The 23,978-nt window shown below is 58.1% G+C and overlaps 1 protein-coding gene across 1 annotated transcript; it reads left to right on the forward strand.

Moving 5' to 3' along the window:
• The first annotated feature begins 13,223 nt into the window (after positions 1 to 13,223).
• On the forward strand, positions 13,224 to 14,580 carry LOC105704277 (neural Wiskott-Aldrich syndrome protein-like). The gene is made up of 2 exons (XM_023432948.1): positions 13,224 to 13,972; positions 14,334 to 14,580. The coding sequence occupies exons 1-2, from the start codon at positions 13,224 to 13,226 to the stop codon at positions 14,578 to 14,580; spliced, it is 996 nt and encodes a 331-aa protein (XP_023288716.1).
• The last annotated feature ends 9,398 nt before the right edge of the window (positions 14,581 to 23,978 follow it).

Raw genomic sequence — 23,978 nt, forward strand, 5'->3', positions numbered from 1 at the left:
CGCGCAGATCTTGACACCTACAGGAGAGGCCCGGGTCCCGCCAAGAGAAGTCATGGAGCCCTACTGGACGGCCGTCATGGATCAACCTTCAGACGTCCATCCTGAGCTGCCAGCACCCGACACCACACTACAGGGAGTTTGGCGCCCATCTCGGACCTCGAAATCCGAAAGTTCAGGATGCCTTCAACGTCAGCTCCCGGGCCAGATGGAATGACAGCGCGCACGTGGAAGGCCCTACCAGCCGGCATGAGGGCGGCAGTGCTCAATACCATCATGTACTGCCAACGCCTTCCGGAGTCGATTCGGCACTCAAGGACGATCTTCATCCCGAAGAAGATGGACGCCGTCCAGCCGGGTGATTTCCGGCCCATATCCATGCCGTCCATCTGGGTCCGGGGGCTCCATAAAATCCTGGCATGGCGACTGGTCCAGGGGCTCCGCCTTGATCCTAGGCAGCGCGGGTTCATCGCTGCGGACGGCTGCGCAGAGAACATCCTGCAGCTGGACACCATCCTCAGCGAACATAAGGAGACCTACCGATCCCTCTACCTAGCCTCGGTTGACGTATGTAAAGCCTTCGACTCGGTATCGCACCCAGCTTTGCTGACCTCCATCGCAGGTCTGGGGGTGCCACCGCCCATGGTCGCCTACCTAGCCGAGGTATACGCAACCGGGGCTACTCGATTAGAGGGACCGGGCTGGGAATCGGGATGGATCCATCCGCGCCGGGAAGTCCGACAGGGGGACCCTCTATCTCCTACCCTCTTCAACTGCGTCATGCACCACGTCCTGGCGCAGCTACCAGAAGAGATAGGGGCAGTCGCTTGTGAAGGCCGAACCAACGCCTCGGCCTTCGCGGATGATCTCATTTTGTATGCCTGATCCCGTACAGGTCTGCAGCGGCTCATCGACCTGACCGAGGAAGCCTTGGAAGCGGCAGGGATGCATATCAATCCAATCAAGAGCTTCACCACGGCCATGGTGGGGCTCGGGCATCGGAAGAAGTATGTCGCCGACTCCACTACTCGCTTCAGGTCCACAGGAGGGCCCCTCCCGGCGATACCCCGGACACAGTCCTGGACCTACCTGGGGGTCCCCTTCTCCATGGAAGGCAGGAGGGCAATCACCCCGGGAAACACCATCATCCCCGGGTTGGAGGCGCTCACGAAGGCGCCCCTTCGACCGCAACAGAGACTCTACGCGTTGCGGATGCATCTACTGCCCAGAGTTCACCACCGCCTGATCCTGGGGAAGGTCCACATAGGAGCCCTCAGAAAACTGGACTGCGTGGTCCGCACGTACATACGTCGCTGGCTGGCGTTACCTCATGACGTCCCCAACACCTATTTCCACGCACACGTCGACGACGGGGACCTTGGAGTCCCGGCTCTCCGGTGGGACATGCCCAGATTACGTGCGGACAGACTGGAGAACCTCCGCCGAGCCCGCTTTCCCCTGGCAGCGGACGCTGTCTCTTTCATAGCGGCGGAGATCCTCCGGGCGAGACGCCGACTCAGGGATGGAGACCGTGGAACCGGCGTCATCCGCACGAAGGATAGGCGCCCCTGAAGGAAGCCAGCCACCGTGGGGCCGAGACGCGGAGCGGGCCGGCCTCGTCGAAATAGAGCCGGGGGCCCTGGCCGCGATCATCCGCCAGGTGGAAGGCAACCCCCCGTGGGAGCAACCCGGGAGGAGCCCGGACCAGTTTTAAGGAAAACAAAAGATTTATTTAAAATATATATATATACTGTGACGTGGCACAATTTGGAACCGTCTCCAGGAAAGTATGGGTGCCGGAATGTCGGGGGAGTCCCTCTGGCGATCAGTAGGTTAAGCATTTAGAATAAATTAATCATCGTAAAAATGCGAAGGTTCCCTCGCCGCGTGCGCCGGCGTGACGCGCATCGGCGCGCACGGCGCTCGAACACTAATTCGTTCAGACTCGCGGAAACGCGCGGGGCCCGAATTTAGGGGGTCCTGCTGCCATCCATCGGCGGCCGTCCTAACTGGGTGGCCTAGTGACCCAGTTAGGCCAGACAAGATGGCAGGCCGGACCACCGAGAAGTTCCGGAGGATCCGCCAGGGGAAGGAGAGCGTCCGACGGAAGAGTTTCCGGCGGGATCCTCATTGCCAGAGGGACCGCCACACCGGTGACAGCACGGGTCATTTCCCGCCAGCGGCAGCGCCGTCGTCCCGATCTCCCGGAAGGGCCGACGATCGGGCTCGACCCCTTTCTTGCCGAAAATCCCGGGCGTAGGACGGTTTGCCGATTGGGGATTGGTAACCCCGTCGCAATACATATGAAGCAAATCATATATAATAAATTACATCCGAGCGAATCATATATATTAATATGTGAGTTAAAACCCTTACTTCCTTTAGCCAATAAGAGGAAGGTATTATATATAGTAAGGGGAAAATAAGCGTTTAAGGCTCTCGACGGTTTAATTCCGAGACGCCGCGAAATCATTAATTATCTGCGACGCGAAGCCCGAGGGAACGCGCCGACGAAGATTACAGGGCGTCGGCCCCGCTGGAGGCGCGCCGATTGGAAGGAAATAAAAATATGCACGCGTCAGATACGCGATGCGAATTAGCTAGGACCGAGGGCGAGCTCCGTTGGGAGCCCCTCGAGCAGCAGGTAAAGAGAACAGGTGTAAGAACCGCAAGCGATTATATATACGCATACACGCGGATTTAAAGGGATATTAGTAGGCCGATATGAGCCAGACCGCGAGGGGCGCGTAGAGTATACGCGCGCTCCATTCACCGCGAGTTAATCGGAGTGGGTCTGCCGCGCGCCGTGAGTCGCACGCGCGCAGGTCAGTCCCATTCACTAGCGTAGCGCAGAAGGCCGTCCGACCTTAGAGGGGACGCGCCCGGGGAAAGGGACGAAGCGGACCGCGTGGCCCGAGACCACGTGGTGCCGGCGCACCGAGATTTAAAGAGCCCAAGCCGCCGTGCGCGCGCATGCCGCGGCCGCTCGCCGGCGAAACTAGCGGTGACGACATCTGTCGGCCGAATACTATATTAGGAAGCGCGCAGCATACCGACGCACCAAGCCGCGTCCGGGAGCTGCTGCCACGCGCGAGTAATCCCGGAACCTGTTCGCCCACGCACTTAGAGACCTTGAACCTGCGGATAAGAGAGCGCCGTGAGTATTAAATAATCGTTTTATAACTAATGTAAGGGTCGCGGCGGGGCGAACCCGTGCGCATTCAAACCCGCGAATTTATGCCGTGCGATTGGCTCGTTAGTCTCGCGATTAAGGCACTGTTAGCCGATATAGGCAATTAAATGTTAATTAAAAATCAGATAGATTGTTGACCGCGCCCAAAAGTGGCGGATACGATTAATCAAGCCGGTACGAGTAAAACCCGACCAATTTGAGCGTCGTGCGATCATTATTAACGGAGTTAATAAAAATCGATCAATCACGCGCTGACAGGTCGGCACGTGCCGCTGCAGTCGGGCCCAAAGGGGGGCGACCGGCACGTGCCGTTCAAGGACATCTAGAAGCTTCGATAGTGCAACCAGACATTCCGATGCGATTCTTTCGCGAATGCGTCGAGATAATTTTAAACTAATTTCGGATTATTGTTCAGCGTCGCGAGGAGAACAGAATGCCCTCGCGAACGACTCCGATATCATTTGTTAAACGAGAAATCGATGACAGGTGTCATGATTTATGACCCTGCAAATCCTAAACTATTGGACCAGCGACTCTATAAATTTAAGGCTTGATACATAAGAGCATATGTAAACGAACGCCCTAGTCGCCGAGTAAATTCTGATGAAATTAATGAAATTATTATTAACAAATGACCCAGAATACGGTCATGTTCGATTTAGCGAGATAGTGCGTTCGGAGCGCGGCGGGTAGACATATTGGTCCCCGTTTGCGACATATCAGTATCTATCCGCGTTTGCGAATTATTGAATTAATTATAAGAAGGGGAGGGGGGCCCGTACAAGTTACCATTGTTAAACGAGGGCCTCCCCGAACTTCCGGCCAAGGGGAAAAGAACCAGCAGGGCACGTGGTGAACTTTGACCTGATCACGAAAATTGTACGATCAGCGGTTTAGTTGTTGCTAGGCCCATCAATCAAGTTGACAGGTCGCCTCGGGTATAAACAGGGGGCCGCGAGCCACCCACAACGAATTCGCATCCAGTAGCAGTCGAGAGCGGCCCATTGCGCCGCGTGGCCTGCTGGACCCCGGGCCGTTAAGTGCCGCGGATCGAGTCAGACAGACTCAATACGGGGGAAAAAGTTAATAAGAGAAAGTGTTGAATAATAAGTGTCGATCACTGTCGGAACTCCCAATATATCGTTAATAAAGTTGAGAAGAATTGTGCGGAGAATTAAAAGTGGGATCACTGCTGGAAGATCCGGCATATCCGTAATATTGTTGAATTAAACGACCAGTACGCGGGGACACGTCGCGCAGTCCGACGCCGTGGAAGATTCGTCATTGTTAATTAACCGAGAGTTAATTGTAGTCGAGATTACGACTTATTGTATTAAGCGACCAGTACGCGAGGAAATGTCGCGCAATCCGACGCCGTGGAAGTTCGCCGTTATTGTACGCGAGTGCCGCGTAAGAATTTAATTGTTGATGACCTTGAATCCAATTGTTATTGAATAAACGAGTTAATGAGAATCGCGTAGATCAATTATCCGCGAGAGAGTATATCCTGGCCACCCGAGGACCCTCTCACTTCGGATCAGTCGGAAGGTGGACCAGTCGAGTTAAAGAAGAAATTACACCTTGGTGTTTATTAGGTCAAAATACCTGACGACCGATATTCAAAGGAAAAGAAGTTCGTGCTTTCACGGGAAGATCCGTGACGGGACCAAGCGAGCTGATCATCTGGTACCCGAAAGGCTTAGTAGTGCAGACATCGCGACAGGACCGAGGGACGACATCCTTCGACCGCTCCGAGAATAATTATTGCATTCGCTAATTACACGGCGATTGAAATTTAAAGAGTATAAAGTGCGTATATTCACGGGAAGGTCCGTGGTTCATTCAAGAACATTATTATTTTGTCGCGAGGTCACCAAGAAGTCCGATAGCTGAGGCTCCGGTCAAGAACCTGCACTGTCCCTCGGGAAGTGACTACCGGCGGGATTCCGGGGAAATGGTTGACCTTTGCTTACAGGTGAACAGCTGACCTTATCCTCTGACACTCGGGGCCCGCTGACCGCTTACAACCGAACCCTGACTTCAGCGGCGGATCTACGGACGCGATGGGCAGAGCGGCTCTGGACATCAGTGGATGGAGCGCGCCTGCGCGAGTCGGCCCGAACAGCTGGCCAGCACAGGTGGCTGACCAACTCAACCCGCCTGCTAACTGGCCTCGAATTCCTCAATACCACCAAAATGAGGATCATAGCCATCCCAGTCCTCTCGAGAACCGCCAGAGGACGCCTGCACGACCGACTCTGCAGGGCAGGGTGCTCAACGCAGGAGACGCTCCAGAACGTCCTGCAGACTTGCCATCGAACCCATGACTCCAGGGTTCAGAGACACAACGCGGTCTCTGCGTTTGTAGCCAGGAGGCTGCGAGGCGCCGGATACTCCGTCGCCGAGGAACCAGTCTTCAAGACTACAGTTGGTGTCCGGAAACCCGACATCGTGGCCACACTCGGGGAGACCACGCTGGTCCTCGACGCCCAGGTGGTAGGCGACCAGGTGGACCTAGACCGGGCCCACACTCGGAAGGCCGCCTACTACTCATCGAACAACGACGTCATCGGGACCCTCCGAGCGAGTCCTCACTGCAGGACCATCACCTTCGGCTCCATTACGCTGTCATGGCGAGGCGTATGGAGCGGGGCGTCTGCTGCGCAGCTAACGAACATCGGAGTTCTGCGCCGGAAACACCTGCCCCTCCTATCCACCCAGGTGCTTATCGGAGGGCTTGCCATCTGGAGGCGATTCAACCGCTCCACGGCGGTGGCGCAACGCCGGCTGGACCGCATCGGCATCGGCTGTAAGGGATGTCAACGCTTTCCCAGGTGCTGCCTGCCGCCTCAGGCATACGAACTTCATCCCGTTCTTGTACGCGAGTTAGGGCAATGTACAATAGATCCATACCCCATGTAAATATGGAATATGCCTATATATAACACCACTGTACAGGGGGGGCGGGTGAAATATATCGATTTACAGCTCGTGGTCGAGTGGTCTGAGTGCTACCTCCCTACTTGAGGGGTCCGAGTTCGATTCCCGGCTGGGGGGGGGGGGTTCATCCCCCACTCTTATGGTTCGATAAAGCACTCAGGCCCCTCTACACGATCCCCCTACTCCCCGATTTTTCCGAGCGTATCAGCGCAACGAAACCTCGGGGGGGTTGGGGGGCGAGCAGTATGGGAGGTTCGCTGCCTTGCTCCCATGCACCCGGGACCTCACCCAATGGGTGCTCGCCAGTGTCTACGACACTTAAAGAGGTCCCGGACAAGGGTCTCAGGGGCTGCCACCCCCTCCGTCCCTCAACTCTAGCTGGCCCAATAACGCATAGTCAAGCCTCGGATGATCGTGGACGTCCCACAGGACGTCCACACCCAGCGAATTCCCAACCCCCTAGAGCCGAACCGCCCGCCCTGCCCGATTACCCCTGCGAGTTTCCTGGTTGCGAGAGGGTCTTCAGCAGCACAACCGGACGAGGAGTCCACCACCGACGAGTACACCCGGACTGGTACGACCAGCGTACCATGGCGGCCACACATCATCACCGGGCGCAGTGGACGGCGGAGGAGACATATATCCTCGCAACCAGGGAAGCGGAGCTCGTCCTACAAAGGGCCCGCCACCTCAACCTCGAGCTCCATGAACGCTTCCCTGGCCGAACGATGGAGGCCATTAAGAAACAAAGGCAACGTCCGGAGTACAGGGAGGCGGTCCAGAGAAGACTCCACGAACTCCGTGCAGCCCGAGCTGAACCACCTCCAGACCCCGAAGAGGTAGACGAAAGAGCCCCTGAGAGAGATCATCGATTGTGGCGGCCCTTCTCGCGCTTCCTCCTCTGGAGACGGAGGAATTTCAGGCTCACAGGCTGCAGGAAATCGTGGAGGCCGCGGGCATTCTGGATCCTGTGATCACACGGGCACGGCTGACGTCATACCTCTTAGAGGTATTTCCTCCAAAAAGGCAGACAAGCCGGAGGCGTCAGCCACCACCACCACCTCAACCGAATCGCCGGCAACGCCGGCGATCGGAATATGCCACCACGCAGAAGGCGTGGACAAAGAAAAGATTCAGATGCCTGACGGCGATCTTCGAGGGAGTGACAGAGTACCAGCAGCCATCATGACAGGTCATGGAGCCGTTCTGGAGAGAGGTCTTCACGGGTCCCGTAGCGGGGTCCACCCTGAATCTTCCTCAGAGGGTACAACGCCCGGGACTCTGGGGGCCAGTACCCTCGCCGAAATCAGGGCGGCCCGGCCCTGTGTATCCGTGGCGTCAGGCCCTGATGGGATTACGCCACGGATATACAGGGCGGTTCCGGAAATGATCCTTATCAGGATTCTCAACCTGGTTCTCGTCGGGGGGAGGCTGCCCCACCATCTGGCCATATCCAGGACGATCTTCATACCGAAGAAGGACGGGGCCGCTCTGCTGGGGGACTTCCGCCTGATCTCCATCCCGTCCATACTCGCCAGGGTCCTTCACAAGATTCTGGCGACGAGAATGGAGGGAGGTCTGGAATTTGACCCAAGGCAGAGAGGCTTCCGCCACCACGTCGATGGCTGCAGGGACAACGCCCTCCTCCTGGACACGCTTCTACGGGACCGTTATAAGTCCCACAGATCCTTGCATCTGGCCTGTATGGATGTCGCCTAGGCATTCGACTCTGTTTCTCACGACGCCCTCCGGGAGGTGATGGGGGCAGCAGAAGTGCATGCTCCCCTGAGAGACTACATCACCAGGTCTTACGACGAAGGTCAGACGACCATCTGCGGGGAGGGATGGGAATCATTCCATAGCGGATGTCGGGCGTTGCTCCGGACGACAACTACCTGACAGCGGAGGTCTTGCGATGTACGAGAAGATTGATGGACAAAGGACAGCTTCGGACCACCTCCAACGACTTCCATCGGATGTGGGCGGAGAGGCTGCACACATCGGTCGACGGAGCTGCTCTGAAGGACTCATCCTCCGTTCCACAACATCGGTAGTTTGGTGATGGAACACGCCTCCTCCATGGGCGGGACTACATCCACGCCGTTAAGACGAGGATTGGTGCCCTTCCCACCCTGGTACGAACCACCCGTGGAAGGAGGCAGGACAGGCTGTGCCGTGGGGGATGCCTCCACTCGGAGACCGTAAACCACGTGGTGCAGCACTGCCACCGAACACACGGAGCCAGGATATCCAGGCACAACACCATCACCAAGTACATCGCAAGGAACCTCCGACGTCAGGGGTACACGGACCATGAGGAACCCCACCTCCGGACCCCCTCCAGACTCAGAAAGCCGGACCTCGTGGCGGCCCTGGGGAGACAGGCGGTGGTCATCGATGCTCAGATAGTCAGCGAACAGGCCCCCCTTGATACTGCCAACAGAATCAAGAGGAGGTACTACGCTGACACCCCTGGGCTCGATGACGAAGTCCGTCGTCTCACAGGAGCCGAAACGGTGGACCACCTCCCGGTCACACTGAGTTGGAGGGGAGTCTGGAGTAGAAACTCAGCCGAGGACCTGCGCCGACGAGCAATCATCGATATCAGGGTCTTGGCGGTCATCCCCACCAGGGTCCTCATAGAAACGTACGCCGCCTTCCGGACCTTCACCAACACAACATCAGTCGTAAGACCCCTCGTACCGGGAAGAGCGGGGATAGGTTAGGCAGGAAGGGTGACTTGACTCCCTCCTTCCGGGTGCCACCTGCCCTACAGGTATAACGCGTTAGCCCTCCTCCCGGGTCCCTGTACGAGATTGTGACGCGGCTTCCTCTAGGATTAAGTGAAACGAAATTGTACAGGCAATAAAGGAGTCTGAAGGCAGACGAATTTTAGCCAAATGCCTCGTCATCTAATTAGTGAGGCGCATTAATGGATTAACGAGATTCCCTCTGTCCGTCTCTACTGGCTCACGAACGGGCAAGTGTCAAGTGAGTATTCGTTTGAGAGTAGACCTCGCCTGAAGTGCCTATGCCTACCTCCTCGTGGTGTGAGCCGGAAAACGCCCCGGACCCCTCCCGCCTTGCGGGAGGGGACTGGGGTAGGCTAACAGGCAAGGCTAATCACCGCTCCCCTTCACGCCCGCAGCCGTGTCGACGCGACCCATGCGGAATGTTACGCATCCGAGGAGCATGACTCCGGTGAAGACAACACATAGCCGTTCGAATGTCTCGGGCCCCCCGCGTGGGAACCGGGACCCCCCGCGTAATCACCCTTTTTATTTTTCAGGTATCTAATATACCTTTCCCTTTTCCAGGACCTCCAGCGACAGCTCCGCACCCAACCTAATCCTAACTCGCACAAAACCAACCCTAACCCAACCTAACCCTAACCAAGGCCAACCACACAACCCCCCCCCCTCTGCCCGGGCTGGCCCGACCCCTGCTGTGCTTGGACCGGCGCGGCGAAGCACCCCAACTCCCCCAACAAACACCTCCCCTACCTTCATCCCGCCCCTACCCACTCTGCCTACCCTAATACCTCCTCAGCTACCCCCCCCCTCTAATAAATTCTTATTTCCAGGCGCGGCACGTCAATCCGGAGGGACTGTGCACCCCTCCTCCACATTTGCCGTGTGGGGCGACCCGTGTCGTTGGAGACGGGGATCCTGGGGGTTGAGGGGAAAGTCCGCTGCGGCGGGCCGTACCCAACACACCTCTTTGGTCCCTTATGCGGCTAGATGGGCGGCGGGGGGAATAGCCCTCCTCCCGTCAATCAGCTCGGTGGCGTGGCCTAACAAGCCCTGCTTTCATAAGGGCCGTCGACCGTAGGGCGAGCCTACTCGCTCGGCGAGGTGGGTGAGAACACCCCCCAGAGCACTGATTCTTCGTCTGGTGGGGGGATAGGTGCCAGGGGGGAGACACCCAACCGGACCGGGCGGTTGGACTATACCTCGGGGCGATTTCCTCACCCGGCACCGCCGCCGTGCCCAGGGGCCGGGGCCACTGTCGGGTGCCATTTTGACGGTCCGTGGAGGCCGGGGCACGCCCTGGGGCGAAAATGGATATTTACTAATAAAAATGTCTTACTACTTTTCAGCACCAGCGCTGAGGGGGGGGGGACGTGCGCCGGCCCGTTCCTCAGGGTCGGTGCGCTGCGGAGCCGTCGCCAGCGACGTCGCAGCCCCTGTCGGACGTCTGTGCACCCGGTCGGTCTCGAGGGCACTTGCCCTCTCTCTCAAATCGGGCGTCCCAGCGCTGGCGGTTGTCTCGGACGGCAGCCGCGACGGGGCATTGCCCATGTTCGTCAGGCGTCGTGCTGTTCAAATTCCAGAGGAAAGTCCCCGTTAACCAAATAAGCCCTGCCCCAGCGACCCGCAACCAGGGCGCGAACGCGCCGGCTCCGACAGCCCAGAAACCGTTACCGCGATGGGTAGGTCCCTAAAAGCAATGGGAATTAGGGTACTCCAGTTGAACGCGGCAAGTTCAGCTTGAGTCATGCGAGAGGTCAGTGAGCTGATCTCCCAAAAGCGACTGGACGTCCTGCTATTGCAGGAACCGTACGTCCGGAAGCAGGGTTACAGCCACACCTTTTACGGAGTAGGGACCCGAGTCAGGGTGGCTGCCGTGCGCCGGGAACTCCCCTGGGCCGCGGTAGCCGTCCGCAACCCTGAACTCGAGGGCAATATGCTTTCCCAGCTGAGCACGGCACACTGTGATTGTGTGGAAGTGCAGGCCCAAAGCTTCTCCTTCTACGCGGTGTCGCACTATTTACAGCACTGCGAGGAGATCGAGAAGCACCTTAGCCACCACGTAATGGTGCTCTGTTTGCTGAGGCGGAAGGGAATCCTTATTGCGTTAGACGCCAACGCCAAGTTGGCGAGCCTCTGGGGCAAGGACCAGAGGGCGGACGGAAGGGGCCGCGCTCTCGCGCGGTTCATCCAGGCGCATGGCCTCACTGTGGTCAACGATCCTGGCCAAGGCCCGACTTACTGGACACAAAGGGATCAGTCATACATCGACGTGACCTTGGCGACTCCTACCATGAGCAAATATGTCAGCTCATGGAAGGTCCGGATCGACTGGACCACCAGCGACCACGGTGCCGTGGACATCGGGCTGCGGGTTCCCGGGGGGTGCCGCAATGGCGGCGATGCCGCGACCAGGCGGTTGAACGTAAGTAGAGCCGACTGGGAGCGGTTCGCTGCTGCCTTCGCAGAGGTTGCGCGCGCTCGCCTCGGTGCCCTCGGCCTGGAGTCCACGAAAGACGTGGAGATGGCTAAGACCCTAGCCGACTCAATCATCGAGACGTACAACAGGTCGATGCCTCGGGTCAGGAGATTTAGAAAGTCCAACCCATGGTGGACTGCCAAACTTATCCTCCTGACGAGGCTTGCGTACCGTCGAAGACGGGCGTACCAGAGGGCAAGGGGACGGCCTGACCGCCTTCCGTTGCTGCGCATATGCCGTACTTCGCTCCAGCTGTACAGCCGGGAGGTGAAGAGGGTCAATATCCAGAGCCGGCGGGACTTTGTCACGTCGCACGGCAACGTGGAGCCCTGGGGTTTCGCATACAAGCTCCAGGCTGGAAAGCTCCGCGGTGAGAACGTGCTCGGCACGATCCTGTGTGGCGAGGGATACACCCACTCCATTAGGGGGACAGCCGAAGCCCTCCTGAATGCGCACGTCCCAGACCATCTTCCAGGCGAGGACGTAGATTTATTATTGTGGTTTGCAGGTGCAGCGTTGCCTAGACGAAAAAGGGCTATGCCTAACCCTGATAAGGACCGGGCTTCGGCCGGCGGCTCCGCCTACTTGCGGCCCCCGCTGGTAACGGGGCGTCTCGGCTAACCCAGCCGCCTCCCCGAAAGGGGTAGGTCCCACTCTCCGCCGATGATCATGCGGCCCATCGCCCGCGAGGGGGTGCGCGTGCGCGCGCACGCTCGCATTGCGATGGCCCTCGCGGGTGTTAACGCAATGTGATTTCTGCCCAGTGCTCTGAATGTCAACATGAAGAAATTCAAGCAAGCGCGGGTAAACAGCGGGAGTAACTATGACTCTCTTGCTTACTATCTATCGTACAAATGTCGAGCGTCTCGTTTTGGAAGGACAAGGGTATTGCTATAGTCCTGTTCGAGTTTATTTTTTCTTTCTGTTTGTCGAGCAAGGGAACAGAAGCTTAATACTTACTTGGCCTTAGGGATTGGACACCTGGCCGTGGCATGGACCACTGGATGATAGCGACCCGAGGTGGCGGGTACGCTTGCGTGACGAGAGGAGATTGTGAACGTGCATGGGGAACCATCCTGCCGCTGGACGGTGTTCATGTCTGCCCCGTCCCTGTGGAAGTATTAAGGAGCGTGAGAGCCCGCGGCCGGGGCTGTTAGTGTCAGCCTGGTACGATCCACAGGCGGGAGCGGTGAGCAGCCGACTGGCGCCGGGGCCCCATGCGCGCGGAGAGGGAGGACTATGCCCTGACACAACGAGAAATCAATGCGCGAGCATCGAGGCAACCAATGCGAGCATTGAAGCAAACAATGCGCGAGGCCGGATTACCTCCTAGGCCTCCCCCCTGCCCGATCTCCTCTCGCCGCGCCGGTGCGGCCTACCGGCCAACCGGGACGTAGCTCACTCTGATCTTATGACACGGCTCGACGGCGGGGCGCCGACATGCGATGGATAGTGGTGAGAAGTCATGGTTGCTGGGGTGTGGATGCGTTTTAGGCACCTTTTGCATGGCCTCGGTCGGTTAGCCTCTCCCACCGCGGGCCGACTCTAACCTCCTCGTGGTCCCGCCGGACACCCCCCTAGGGGGGTGACAGATTCGGAGTCGGCCACCTCGGGCCCTGGGGGTTGCCAACGAAACATAGCCTCGGATGAAAGAGCCCGGCCCTCAGGCCGGGCTGACCTGACACTTGTTGACGACCTACGCAACCGATACGGATGTGAATACCCAGGGTGCCGAAGAGACTTCGCCACTGCCAACGGGCGAGGTCAGCACCACCGCCGAGCGCACCCGTAATGGTATGATGCGCGGGAGATCGTCGCCGCTCCCGCGGCCAGGCAGAGATGGACCGACGAGGAGACGAGAATGATGGCGCGTCGAGAAGTGGAACTCCAACGCCAGGGCACCCAATTTATGAACGAAGCCCTAAGGGAAGCCTTCCCACATAGGAGTACCGACGCCATCAAGGGGAAGCGGCGAGCACCGGCGTACCGCGCTCTCGTGGCGCAACTCGCCGAGGAAGAACTAGGCCGACCAGCAGCACATCCGCAGCCACCACCACCACCATCGCCGCTGCCACCTCCTCCGGCGCCTCCTGAGTCGCCGGGACCGCCTCACCACGTGTGGCATCCTCGACCCGGACCACCAACGTCGCAGTCAAATCCGCCGCCCGGGCCCACAACCAGCCGGGATGGACAGCAAGCGGACCCGCGGCCGGGACCATCAACGGCCGCCAACCCGCCGCCCGGACCTTGGACCAGATCCCAGGCGAGACGACTAGCGGACCGAGGACAACCTGGGAGACGACCATCGCCACCTACCAGCAGCCAGCAGCCGGCCCCTACCCAGCCACCGGACGAGGATCGACGTCTCGTGGACGCCCTCCTCGAGTGGGTCCGCGAGGACCTACCGGACCATTCAGCAGCGCTGGACCTACAGGACATCTGCCGAGACGCCGTAACCACATCGAAGGACACGATCCTCCTGCGTCTGGGGTTACTTCTGACCCGTTACTTCCCGGGGCAGCCAGCTCGAATGCCTCGCAGACCACCTCAGGAACGGGAAGCGGCCACCTCGAGGCAGCGCAGAAGGGCAGCCTACGCGCGCATCCAGCGCGAGTGGGCCAAGCATCGGGACCGATGCGTTAAGGGGATCCTCGCCCCCACCGGGAACTCCAGGGTACAACCACGATCCCCCTACTCCCCGATTTTTCCGAGCGTATCAGCGCAACGAAACCTCGGGGGGGTTGGGGGGGCGAGCAGCATGGGAGGTTCGCTGCCTTGCTCCCATGCACCGGGACCTCACCCACTGGGTGCTCGCCAGTGCCTTCGGCACTAAAAGAGGTCCCGGAAAAGGGTCTCAGGGGCTGCCACCCCCTCCGACCCTTAATCTAACTGGCCCAATACGCAGCAGCCATGCCTCGGATGAACGTGGGCGTCCCACTGGGCGCCCACAACCAGTGAATCCCCAACCCCCTAGAGCCGAACTACCCTCCCTGCCCGATTACCCCTGCGAATTCCCAGGGTGGGAGCGGGTCTTCACCAGCGCAACAGGCCGAGGAGTCCACCACCGCAGGGCGCATGCAGACTGGTACGACAGGCGTACCGTGGCGGCCATTCAACACCATCGAGCGCCCTGGACGGAGGAGGAGATCACCATCATGGCCACCAGGGAAGCAGAGTTTGTCATGTTACAGATCCGCCACCTCAACATGGAACTTCACTAGCGCTTCCCTGGCAGAACGGTGGAGGCCATAAAGAAGCAGCGGCAGCGTCCGGAATACAGGGAAGCAGTCCAGAGGAGAGTCCGCGAACTCCGAGCAGCCCGAGCCGTACCACCCCCGAACCCCGAGGAGGTAGATGAGCAGCCCCCTGAGGGAGATCATCTCCCGATTGTGGCGGCCCTGCACTCTCTCACCTCTGGAAACGGAAGGGTTTCAGGCTCGCAGGCTGCAGGAAATCGTGGACGCCGCCGGCATTCTGGATCCTATGGTCACACGAGCACGACTGACGTCTTACCTCCTCGAAGTCTTTCCACCACCTAGACAGAGGAGTCTAAGACGTCAGCGGCCACCACCACCAGAGCCAAACCGCCGCCAACAAAGGCGAGCGGCGTGTGCTCTCACGCAGAAAGTGTGGACCAAAAACAGATCCAGATGCCTGGCGGCAATCTTCGAAGGAGTGACGGAGTACCAGCAGCCACCACGACAGGTCATGGAGCCGTTCTGGAGAGAAGTCTTCACAGGACCCGTGGCGGGATCCCCCCTGAATCTTCCTCAGGGGGAACCACGCCTCGGACTCTGGGGACCGGTCACCATCGACGAGATCAAGGCGGCTCGCCCCTGTGTATCCGTGCCGTCAGGCCCTGATGGGATGACGCCACGGATGTACAGGGCGATGCCGGGAGAGGTCATCATAAAGATCCTCAACCTGATACTCGTCGGAGGGAGGCTGCCCCACCATCTGGCCATATCCAGGACGATCTTCATACCGAAGAAGGACGGGGCCGCTCTGCTGGGGGACTTCCGCCTGATCTCCATCCCGTCCATACTCGCCAGGGTCCTTCACAAGATTCTGGCGACGAGGATGGAGGGAGGTCTGGAGTTGGACCCACGTCAGAGAGGCTTCCGCCAACACGTCGATGGCTGCAGGGACAACGTCCTCCTCCTGGACACGCTACTGCGGGACCGTCACAAGTCCCACAGGTCCCTGCATCTGGCTTGTCTGGATGTCGCCAAGGCGTTCGACTCCGTTTCTCACGACACCCTCCGGGAGGTCATGGGGGCAGCAGGAGTCCCTGCCCTCTTGAGAGACTACATCACCAGGTCATACAGAGAAGGTCAGACGACCATCTGCGGGGGGGGGGGGGAATCAACACCCCTCCACCCGACCAGAGGAGTGAAGCAGGGTGACCCCCTCTCACCGATCCTCTTCAACCTGGTGATGGATAGTCTTCTCCGATCACTTCCGGAGGAGGTGGGGGCTACAATTGGCATACATACCACCAACGCAGCCGCCTTCACCGACGATTTATCGTTAATGGCGAACACCCGTGCAGGCCTTCAACATCTTCTGGACCACGCTAACAACCATCTAGCGAAGTGCGGTCTCCGGGTAAATCCGGCTAAGTCCTGCACGGTGACCCTACACGGGGATAGACATCATAAGAAGACAGTGGGCAACATGTTCGTCAGGCGTCGTGCTGTTCAAATTCCAGAGGAAAGTCCCCGTTAACCAAATAAGCCCTGCCCCAGCGACCCGCAACCAGGGCGCGAACGCGCCGGCTCCGACAGCCCAGAAACCGTTGCCGCGATGGGTAGGTCCCTAAAAGCAATGGGAATTAGGGTACTCCAGTTGAACGCGGCAAGTTCAGCTTGAGTCATGCGAGAGGTCAGTGAGCTGATCTCCCAAAAGCGACTGGACGTCCTGCTATTGCAGGAACCGTACGTCCGGAAGCAGGGTTACAGCCACACCTTTTACGGAGTAGGGACCCGAGTCAGGGTGGCTGCCGTGCGCCGGGAACTCCCCTGGGCCGCGGTAGCCGTCCGCAACCCTGAACTCGAGGGAATATGCTTTCCCAGCTGAGCACGGCACACTGTGTTTGTGTGGAAGTGCAGGCCCCAAGCTTCTCCTTCTACGCGGTGTCGCACTATTTCCATCACTGCGAGGAGATCGAAAAGCACCTCAGCCACCTCGAAATGGTGTTCCGTTCGCTGAGGGGGAAGGGAATACTCATTGCGCTAGACGCCAACGCCAAGTCCCCCTCCGGGGCAAAGACCAGAGGGTGCACGGAAGGTGCCGCACTCTCGCGCGATTCATCCAGGCGCATGGCCTCGCCGCGGTCAACGACCCTGGCCAGGGCCCGACCTACTGAACGCCGAGGGGTCAGTCATACATCAACGTGACTCTGGCAACTCCTGCCATGGGCGAATATGTCAGCTCATGGAGGTCCGGGCTGACTGGACCACCAGCGACCACGGTACCATGGACATCGGGCTGCGGGTTCCCGGGGGGTGCCGCGATGGCGGCGATGTCGCGACCAGGCGGTTCAACGTAAGGAGGGCCGACTGGGAGCGGTTCGCTGCTGCCCTCGCAGAGGTTGCGCGCGCCCGCCTCGTGCCCCTAGGCCTGGAGTCCGCGGAAGACGTGGAGACCTTGGCTAAGATCCTGGCCGACTCAATCATCAAGTCGTGCAACAGGTCGATGCCTCGAGTCAGGCGCTTTAGAAAGTCCAACCCATGGTGGACTGCCAAACTGACCCTCCTGAAGAGGCTTGCGTACCGTCGAAGACGGGCATACCAGAGGGCAAGGGGACGGCCCGAACGCCTTCCGATTCTGCGCAAATAACGTACTTCGCTGCGGTTGTACAGCCGGGAGGTGAAGAGGGCCAAGCTCCAGAGCTGGCGGGACATTGTCACGTAGCACGGCAACGCGGAGCCCTGGGGCTTCGCATACAAGCTCCAGGCTGGAAAGCTCCGCGTTGAGAAAGTGCTCAGCACGATCCGGCGTTGCGAGGGATACACCCACTCCATTAGGGAGACAGCCGAAGCCCTCCTGAATGCGCACGTCCCAGACGATCTTCCAGGCGTCGACACTCCTGACCAAATCGAGGTCAGGAGAGGTGCACGCGTCGCACCGGACACGGCCGATGCCCCTTTCACGGAGGAGGAAGAAGGCCGTGCTCTATTGTCCTTTAAGAACGGCAAGGCCCCTGGGCCCGACCTCATTGAGATCAAAGTGCTCCAGGAGGTCTTTGCCGTCATCCCATTAGAAATTACGCGCCTCTTCAACGGGTGCCTTCGTTGGGGCGTCTTTCCCTCTACCTGGAAGGAGGCATCCCTCAGAATTCTTCTGAAGGGAGAGGACAAGGACGAGAAGAACCCGAAATCGTATCGCCCGATTTGCCTCCTCTCCGTCTTAGGGAAACTCTTCGAGAAGCTCCTCAAGCTTCGACTAGACCAGACGGTCATGGCGCCGGGGAAGCTCTCGGATCGGCAGTTCGGCTTCAGGGCTGGTAGGTCGACCGAGGGTGGCATCGTCGAGCTGCGCCAGCTCATGGATGCCTCCGACAAGAGGTACGCGGTGGGCCTGTTCTTCGACATCTCCGGGGCCTTCGACAACGTCTGGTGGCCCTTGGTACTTTCCTCGCTCAAATCGCGCGGCTGCCCGAGGAATGCTTTCGAGGTGGCCAAGAGCTACTTCGACGTCCGGAGGGTCAAGCTCGCGTGGGTCGAGGCGAGGCCAGCAAGGCGGCGACGAAAGGGTGCCCTCAGGGCTCCGTACTCGGACCCGTATGCTGGAACCTCGTCTTCGACAGGTTGCTTAGGCTCCTGGAGGCCCATCTTGGGAATTGCTGTATCGCGTACGCCGACGACCTCGCGGTTGTCCTCTGTGCGGATACCCGAAGGGAGCTCGAGGTGCTCGGCCAACAGGTCGTGGACCTCGTCCAGAACTGGTGCAAATCGGCCAAACTCCAGATCTCGGAACGCAAAACTGAGGCAAACACCCTCAAGTGCGACTCCGTGAGGAGGGCCCCAATAGGTAGACGGGGAGGAGTGAGACTCGATAGAAAGAGGAAAATCGTCGACGCGGTTAAGACGGACCTCTCGCGTAGACCACCGACCATTAGGATAGGCGCGACGACCGTTAAGTTTAGGGACAAGGTAAGGTACTTCGGCGTGTACCTTGATAGCGGCATGGCGAAGGCAACTTTCCATTGCCAGTTTCTCAGCGCGAAGGTCGGCTCATATTTCACCAAGCTAGATAAGCTCGCGGGGGCCGTGTGGGGTCAGAGATGGAAGGCGTACTCGGTCGTGTACTGCTCGCTGCTCGCCCCGATCGTGGCATACGTCGCGGCGGGGTGGGCGGACCTGTGCACGGAGGGCGACCTGCGCGTCCTTCGGGCCCTGCAGCGCCAGGCGTTGATCCCCGTGGTGCGTTCCTATCGCACCGCCTCAAGGGACGCGCTATGCGTGGCCGCGGGGGCTTCCCCTATAGAGATCCTCCTTAAGGAGAGGGCGGCGCTCTTGCACCACCGATCGGAAGAGGTCGCCGCGCACGGTGATATTGTCGTGCAGCCAGGGAGCAGGAAAGCCGTCCCCAAACTGAAGGCTGCTTCAATCAGATTGTGGCAGGGCCAGTGGAACTCATCCATCAAGGGCCGCGTCACACACTCATTCTTCCCGGACGTGGAGACTAGGCTCCGGGCTCGATGGGTAGCGCCCTCCTACTACGTGACGCAGCTCCTCAGCGGACACGGCGCATAACGGACACGCCGCGGTCGGCCTGGCCCCGGAGGGCGACTGCGATTGCGGGGAGGGGGGGGGGAAGGGTCGAAGACGTCGAGCACGTCCTGCTCCACTGCCCGCGATTCGCTCCGCAGAGGGAAGCGCTCTCGGATCTCGTCAGTGGGGCGGGCTGGCCCGAGGCGGCGCGCCTCTTGGTCGCGACGCCGAAGGCCTTTGCCCTGCTCGCCGACATCGCAAAAGAAGTCCTTTGGCTAAAGGACGACTAGACCTTTCATGGCACCGGACCGTCTAGCCCGTCGGGACGTCGGTCCCGGCTGGAGCGGGGCCTAGGGCCCGCAACCTTCGCGAGCCACCTGTGGTCTCGGGCAGTTAGGGGGGACCCGGCGCGGTCCCAACTACAATGCGCGCACCCGAGCTCCGCCTACTTCGGGCCGGGCCCGGGTCCGCGCATACCTCGCGCAAGCGCTCGAGATCGGAGCGCCAGGGGTGTACCTCGTGGTTCCCCGTGGGCGCGGTCGCGGCGAAGTCACCCCTATCCGTGCGCCCGCGGGTGCGCTCCTGATTTTTCCAGATCCGTTCCCGGAAGCGGTGGCCGCTGGATGGTGGGGGGAGAACCATGTCGTTTGCGGCTGCGTCTATGCCCAATGCGCGAGGTGACGCACGTTCGGTGCGGGTTTAAAATCCCCGTGCCGGGTAGGTGGAATTAATGTCCCTATATACTCCCCCCCCATGCTCGCCGCCTTGCCGCGGGGGGGGGGGGGGCTTGTGTGCTTGTATGATTCCCGTGGCTATACCGGCGGGGGGCTTGTTCCGCTGGCAGGTACTACCATGCCGGACAGGCACGGGATGACAGCCAAAGTGCGAGCCTTCATACCGTAATCCCTCCCTTCCTAGCAACGATCTCGCCGTCGTGGGCCGGGTCTACCGGCGGCTAGTCCGTCGGGGGTCCTGCGGCGGTGGGTACGCGAAGAGGGAGGGGGGGGGGGCTAGGCTTAAACGCCCGGGCCGCGAGGAAGAAAACCTCTATAGAAAATTACCCCCAATCCTAAGTCATGGTGCGTGACGAAAGGATGGATGGTCGGGGGGTAACCCGGCCGTTAGCGGCCAATCTCATGGCACCTGGCTAACCCTGTTGTATCAGGCCCTCCCCGGGAAAAGGGCGTTACCCTCGGGGTGTTGTGTAGTTCGTCCCGTTTATCGAGGCCCCCGTAAAACGGGGCCGGATATGAATATGAATACTAATAAAAATAAAGTTGGGGTTTCGGAGGGGAATGTGTGGGAAGGTGGGGAGGTCGGGAGAGGAGGAGGTAGGAGTGGTATGTACCGGTGGGTCGGGTGTTCCGGGAACGGGCAGATCTTTCCGCTCGCCGATGGAGCTCGACTCCTCGCTTGACTCAGGTTTGGGCAAACGTAGCACGCCGGCGAGCAGCCGCACGACTTTTGGGAGTGTGTCGGCTGGGGATACAGCTAGTGCACTGAGTTTTACCGGCTTGAGTGAGAGAGGAGGTATTGATGAAGGAGACAAGAGGAGGAAGAAAAGGAAAAAGGTGGAGAAGAAGGGTGATAAAGCTGAGGAGGAGAGAATGAATGAGAAAACGTGTATAGAGCGTATAAGTGCAGTTAGTGATGAATTGTGAGCGTATGTCTTGAATGAATCTAGTAAAGTCTCCAAGGTTGGTTGTAAAATAATATTGAGCAAAGCAGCCGAGTATGAGAAAATTTTTAATGAGGTTTTGTGTGTGAATGCGAGATTGAGAGGGAGGCTGGAAGAGTGCAAGCAATATGTGAGTAAAGTGGGTGAAAAGAGAATGAGAACGAATGTGGGAATGGATGAATGTGAAAGAGCGAATGTGAGAACCTATGCGTCGGTTGTGGCTGGTAGCAGAGTAGATATGTCTAGTGGTATGAGGAGAGGTGTGGATGGCTTCATTGATCGAGGTTTGGCTAGGGGACACGCTGTTGTTATTAAGAGTGAGGATGGAGCTGACAATGATGGTGAAGTGAAGGAAAAAGTGCAGGGACTAGTCATGAAGGATAGGAACGTCAGAGTATGGATGATCAGGGGTGCGAAAGGTGGAGGCGTGGTTTTGGAAGCTGCGACCAAGGAAGAGTGTGAAAGGGTTAAGAGTAGCGCTAGGATGGCAAAAATGTGATTAACAGCGGTGGTGCCGAAGAGGATTGGGCCTAAGATTATATTATACGACGTACCTTGTGAATTAACGACAGAGAGATTGCTCGAGGAAGTTTATGAGAGGAATGTGAAGAATGAAATAGATAGGAGTGAGTACGAAGCGCGAGTTAGAGTGGTCAATAGAATGGGAAAGAAGGACTCGAATGTGAGTAATGTTGTGATTGAGGTGAACGGTAGTGTGCTGAGGAAACTGATGAATGAGAGACGAGTGTATGTGGGATATGCATTGTATGTCATGGGTATGGGCATATGGCTCGGGATTGCAGGCTGAAGGAAAAATTGTGTAGAAAATGCTGTGAGCCGGGTCATTAAGAGAAGGAGTGCCGAAAGGATGTAGACTGTAGGAATTGTAGAAGTTCCAAGCGAGCACTCGAGGCGAGCGGACGTGCGGAAGGACGCTCCGTGTTTTTCGAGGACTTCGTACGGAATTTTTGGTCGAGTCGGTTTGAATTCGGTACCTTCGTGTGCGGGATAAAATTCTGAATCGACTGGTGTATCTTTCATTTGGATAAAGTGAATAATGAAAAAGTGCAGAAAACGAGGACGCCGAAAGGACGCCGAGGAGACGCGGCCAAGCGGTCACTGCGCATGCGCGGGGACGCCGACCGGAGAAACTCGGTGAGTTTCAAACTGCATTCTCTCGGAAACGGTTGGAGATAGGAAATCGGTCTTAGGCTTAGAATTAGCGGCAGATTCTAGCGCAGATAATCGTGTGAATTTGAACAAAATCCGAGTTCGGGAACGGATTCTAGGAAAATTTTTGTGAAAATAGAAATTCAATCGGAGTGACGCGGATCGGGAAAGTGAATTAAAAATCGACCCGGAAGTCGAGGGGAGGCGTTCTATACGCCATTCGACGCGGCTCGAAAAGGAGAGTAGAACGAGCTACGGCTGGTTAGGATAGCTAGAGGGGTTCGCGAGATACGGGCAAAAAACCGATTCTTCACTTGCCGCGCGCGTCGGCGCGCGGCAGGGGGAAAACCGGGCGGTGACGTCACCGCGTCCGGTCACGTACGCCACTCGGGCGTCCGGGACAGTAAAGGAGATAGAACAGGCTAGAGGAATAGGAAAAATACGAACGATAGGGCATATTGAAGGGCTTTTAAGAGCGCACACAGCTGTGCTAGCCACAACCGCGAGGATTAAAAAATAAAAAAGTTAGGACCGCGACTGGCAGGACCCCCGCGGCGGTAAGACGCCGGAGGGACGCGCGAAAATTAATAAGATCGCAGTTCCGCTCTGCGTGGTCGTAAAAATACGAATAATAGGGCAAATTAAAGGGCTCTGAAGCGCGCACAGAGCGAGATAGGTAAGAACAGCGAGGAGGAAAAAAAGGGAAAAATTAGCAGGGTAGGCAAGATAGGAAAGTCAGGCCCGGACCCGCGCGACACGTCGCGCGACCGGAACCTTGAGCGCGAGGAGCCTAGGGATATGGAGCCGAAAGGGAATAAAGAAAGGGATAGGGAACTAGCGGGCTCACCGTCATCGGACTCGTCGGTGAACGAGGAGAAGAGGAGAAGGAAAGAAGAAAAGAGGAGGATAAGAGAGGAGCAATTAAGGCAAGAGGAGTGGATCAGGAGGGTAAATCAGATTGACGAATGCGCCACGAGCGGGGACGACGATAGCAAGAGAAAGAGTACGAAGACAGACGGGAGGGGAAAAAGTTTAGGACAAAGAAAAATGGAATCCTGGGAAATAAAGCTCCCGAGGGTAACGAAGAAAAAGACGGACGACAGACAGGGCGAGACCATGGAGTACACGGAGGGAAACGCGAAGAGGGCGCACTCGCCGGACGCGAGTGCAGAAGACACGGACGCGACATCGAAAAGGGCGGCACTCCACAAGGAAAAAATACTCACGGTTAGACTATCGAGGGAAAGACAGACGACAAACATAGGCACGGAAACGACAGCAATAACACCAGGGACTGACACAGAAAACGCGACGAGGAACACAGAATATGATACGGCAGACAATACAAGGGAAAACACTGATACAGGGAAAAGTGAAGAGACAAGGACTATTAGGGAAACAGGAATTAGAACAGGAATACTGACGGACGAGATTCTCGCTTACTGTCTCGACGAAACGAGGAAAATAGGAAAGGCACAGACAGCATACATTATGGCCAGGGTAATGGCGATTTCCGGGACAGTCAGGGACCTTCTAGTAAGAAATAGCTTTCTAGAGGGAAAATTAGCCGCGGGAAAGCACGCGGAAGAAACGAAAAAAGGTACAGCAGGGAAAATTAAGGAAAACACGGAGGGTAAATGGACGATAGTCGATCCACTTGGAAGAATCGCGGAAAAGCGGGGAAAAACCGCGGAAACCGAGGCGAGCGTCGCGGGCAAGGGCGCTTGGGGCGCGAAAAGCTTCGCGGATGTAATAAAAAGGGGAAAGTCGGCAACTAGGACCGCAAATATCATAGCAAACGTTGCGAGCGCACCGAAACGTAACGAGGTTATGATTAAACCGGCAATCCCGACCAAGGACGCGAATAGCGAGGACACTAAACGGAAAATTTTCGAGGCAATAGACCCAAGCGCGGCACAGATAGGTATCAAGGCAGTAAGGAAAGGGAAAGAGGGGGCGATTTATGTAGAGACAGCCACACCGGAGGCTCTAGGTAGGTTCCTCGCGAACAAGGACCTCGGGGCCGCGGGACTGAGAGCCGAGAGACCGACCG

This window comes from Orussus abietinus, unplaced genomic scaffold (assembly GCF_000612105.2).
Source record: "Orussus abietinus isolate OABI.00-Male unplaced genomic scaffold, Oabi_2.0 scaffold484, whole genome shotgun sequence".
NCBI lineage: Eukaryota > Metazoa > Arthropoda > Insecta > Hymenoptera > Orussidae > Orussus > Orussus abietinus.

What these genes read in the sequence shown, in the direction of transcription:
- LOC105704277 (XM_023432948.1), top strand. Translation starts at nt 13,224, where the DNA reads ATGGCGCGTCGAGAAGTGGAACTCCAACGCCAGGGCACCCAATTTATG. An exon ending in TACGCGCGCATCCAGCGCGA is followed by an intron (nt 13,973 to 14,333) that starts GTGGGCCAAGCA and finishes CCAACCCCCTAG; the next exon opens with AGCCGAACTACCCTCCCTGC.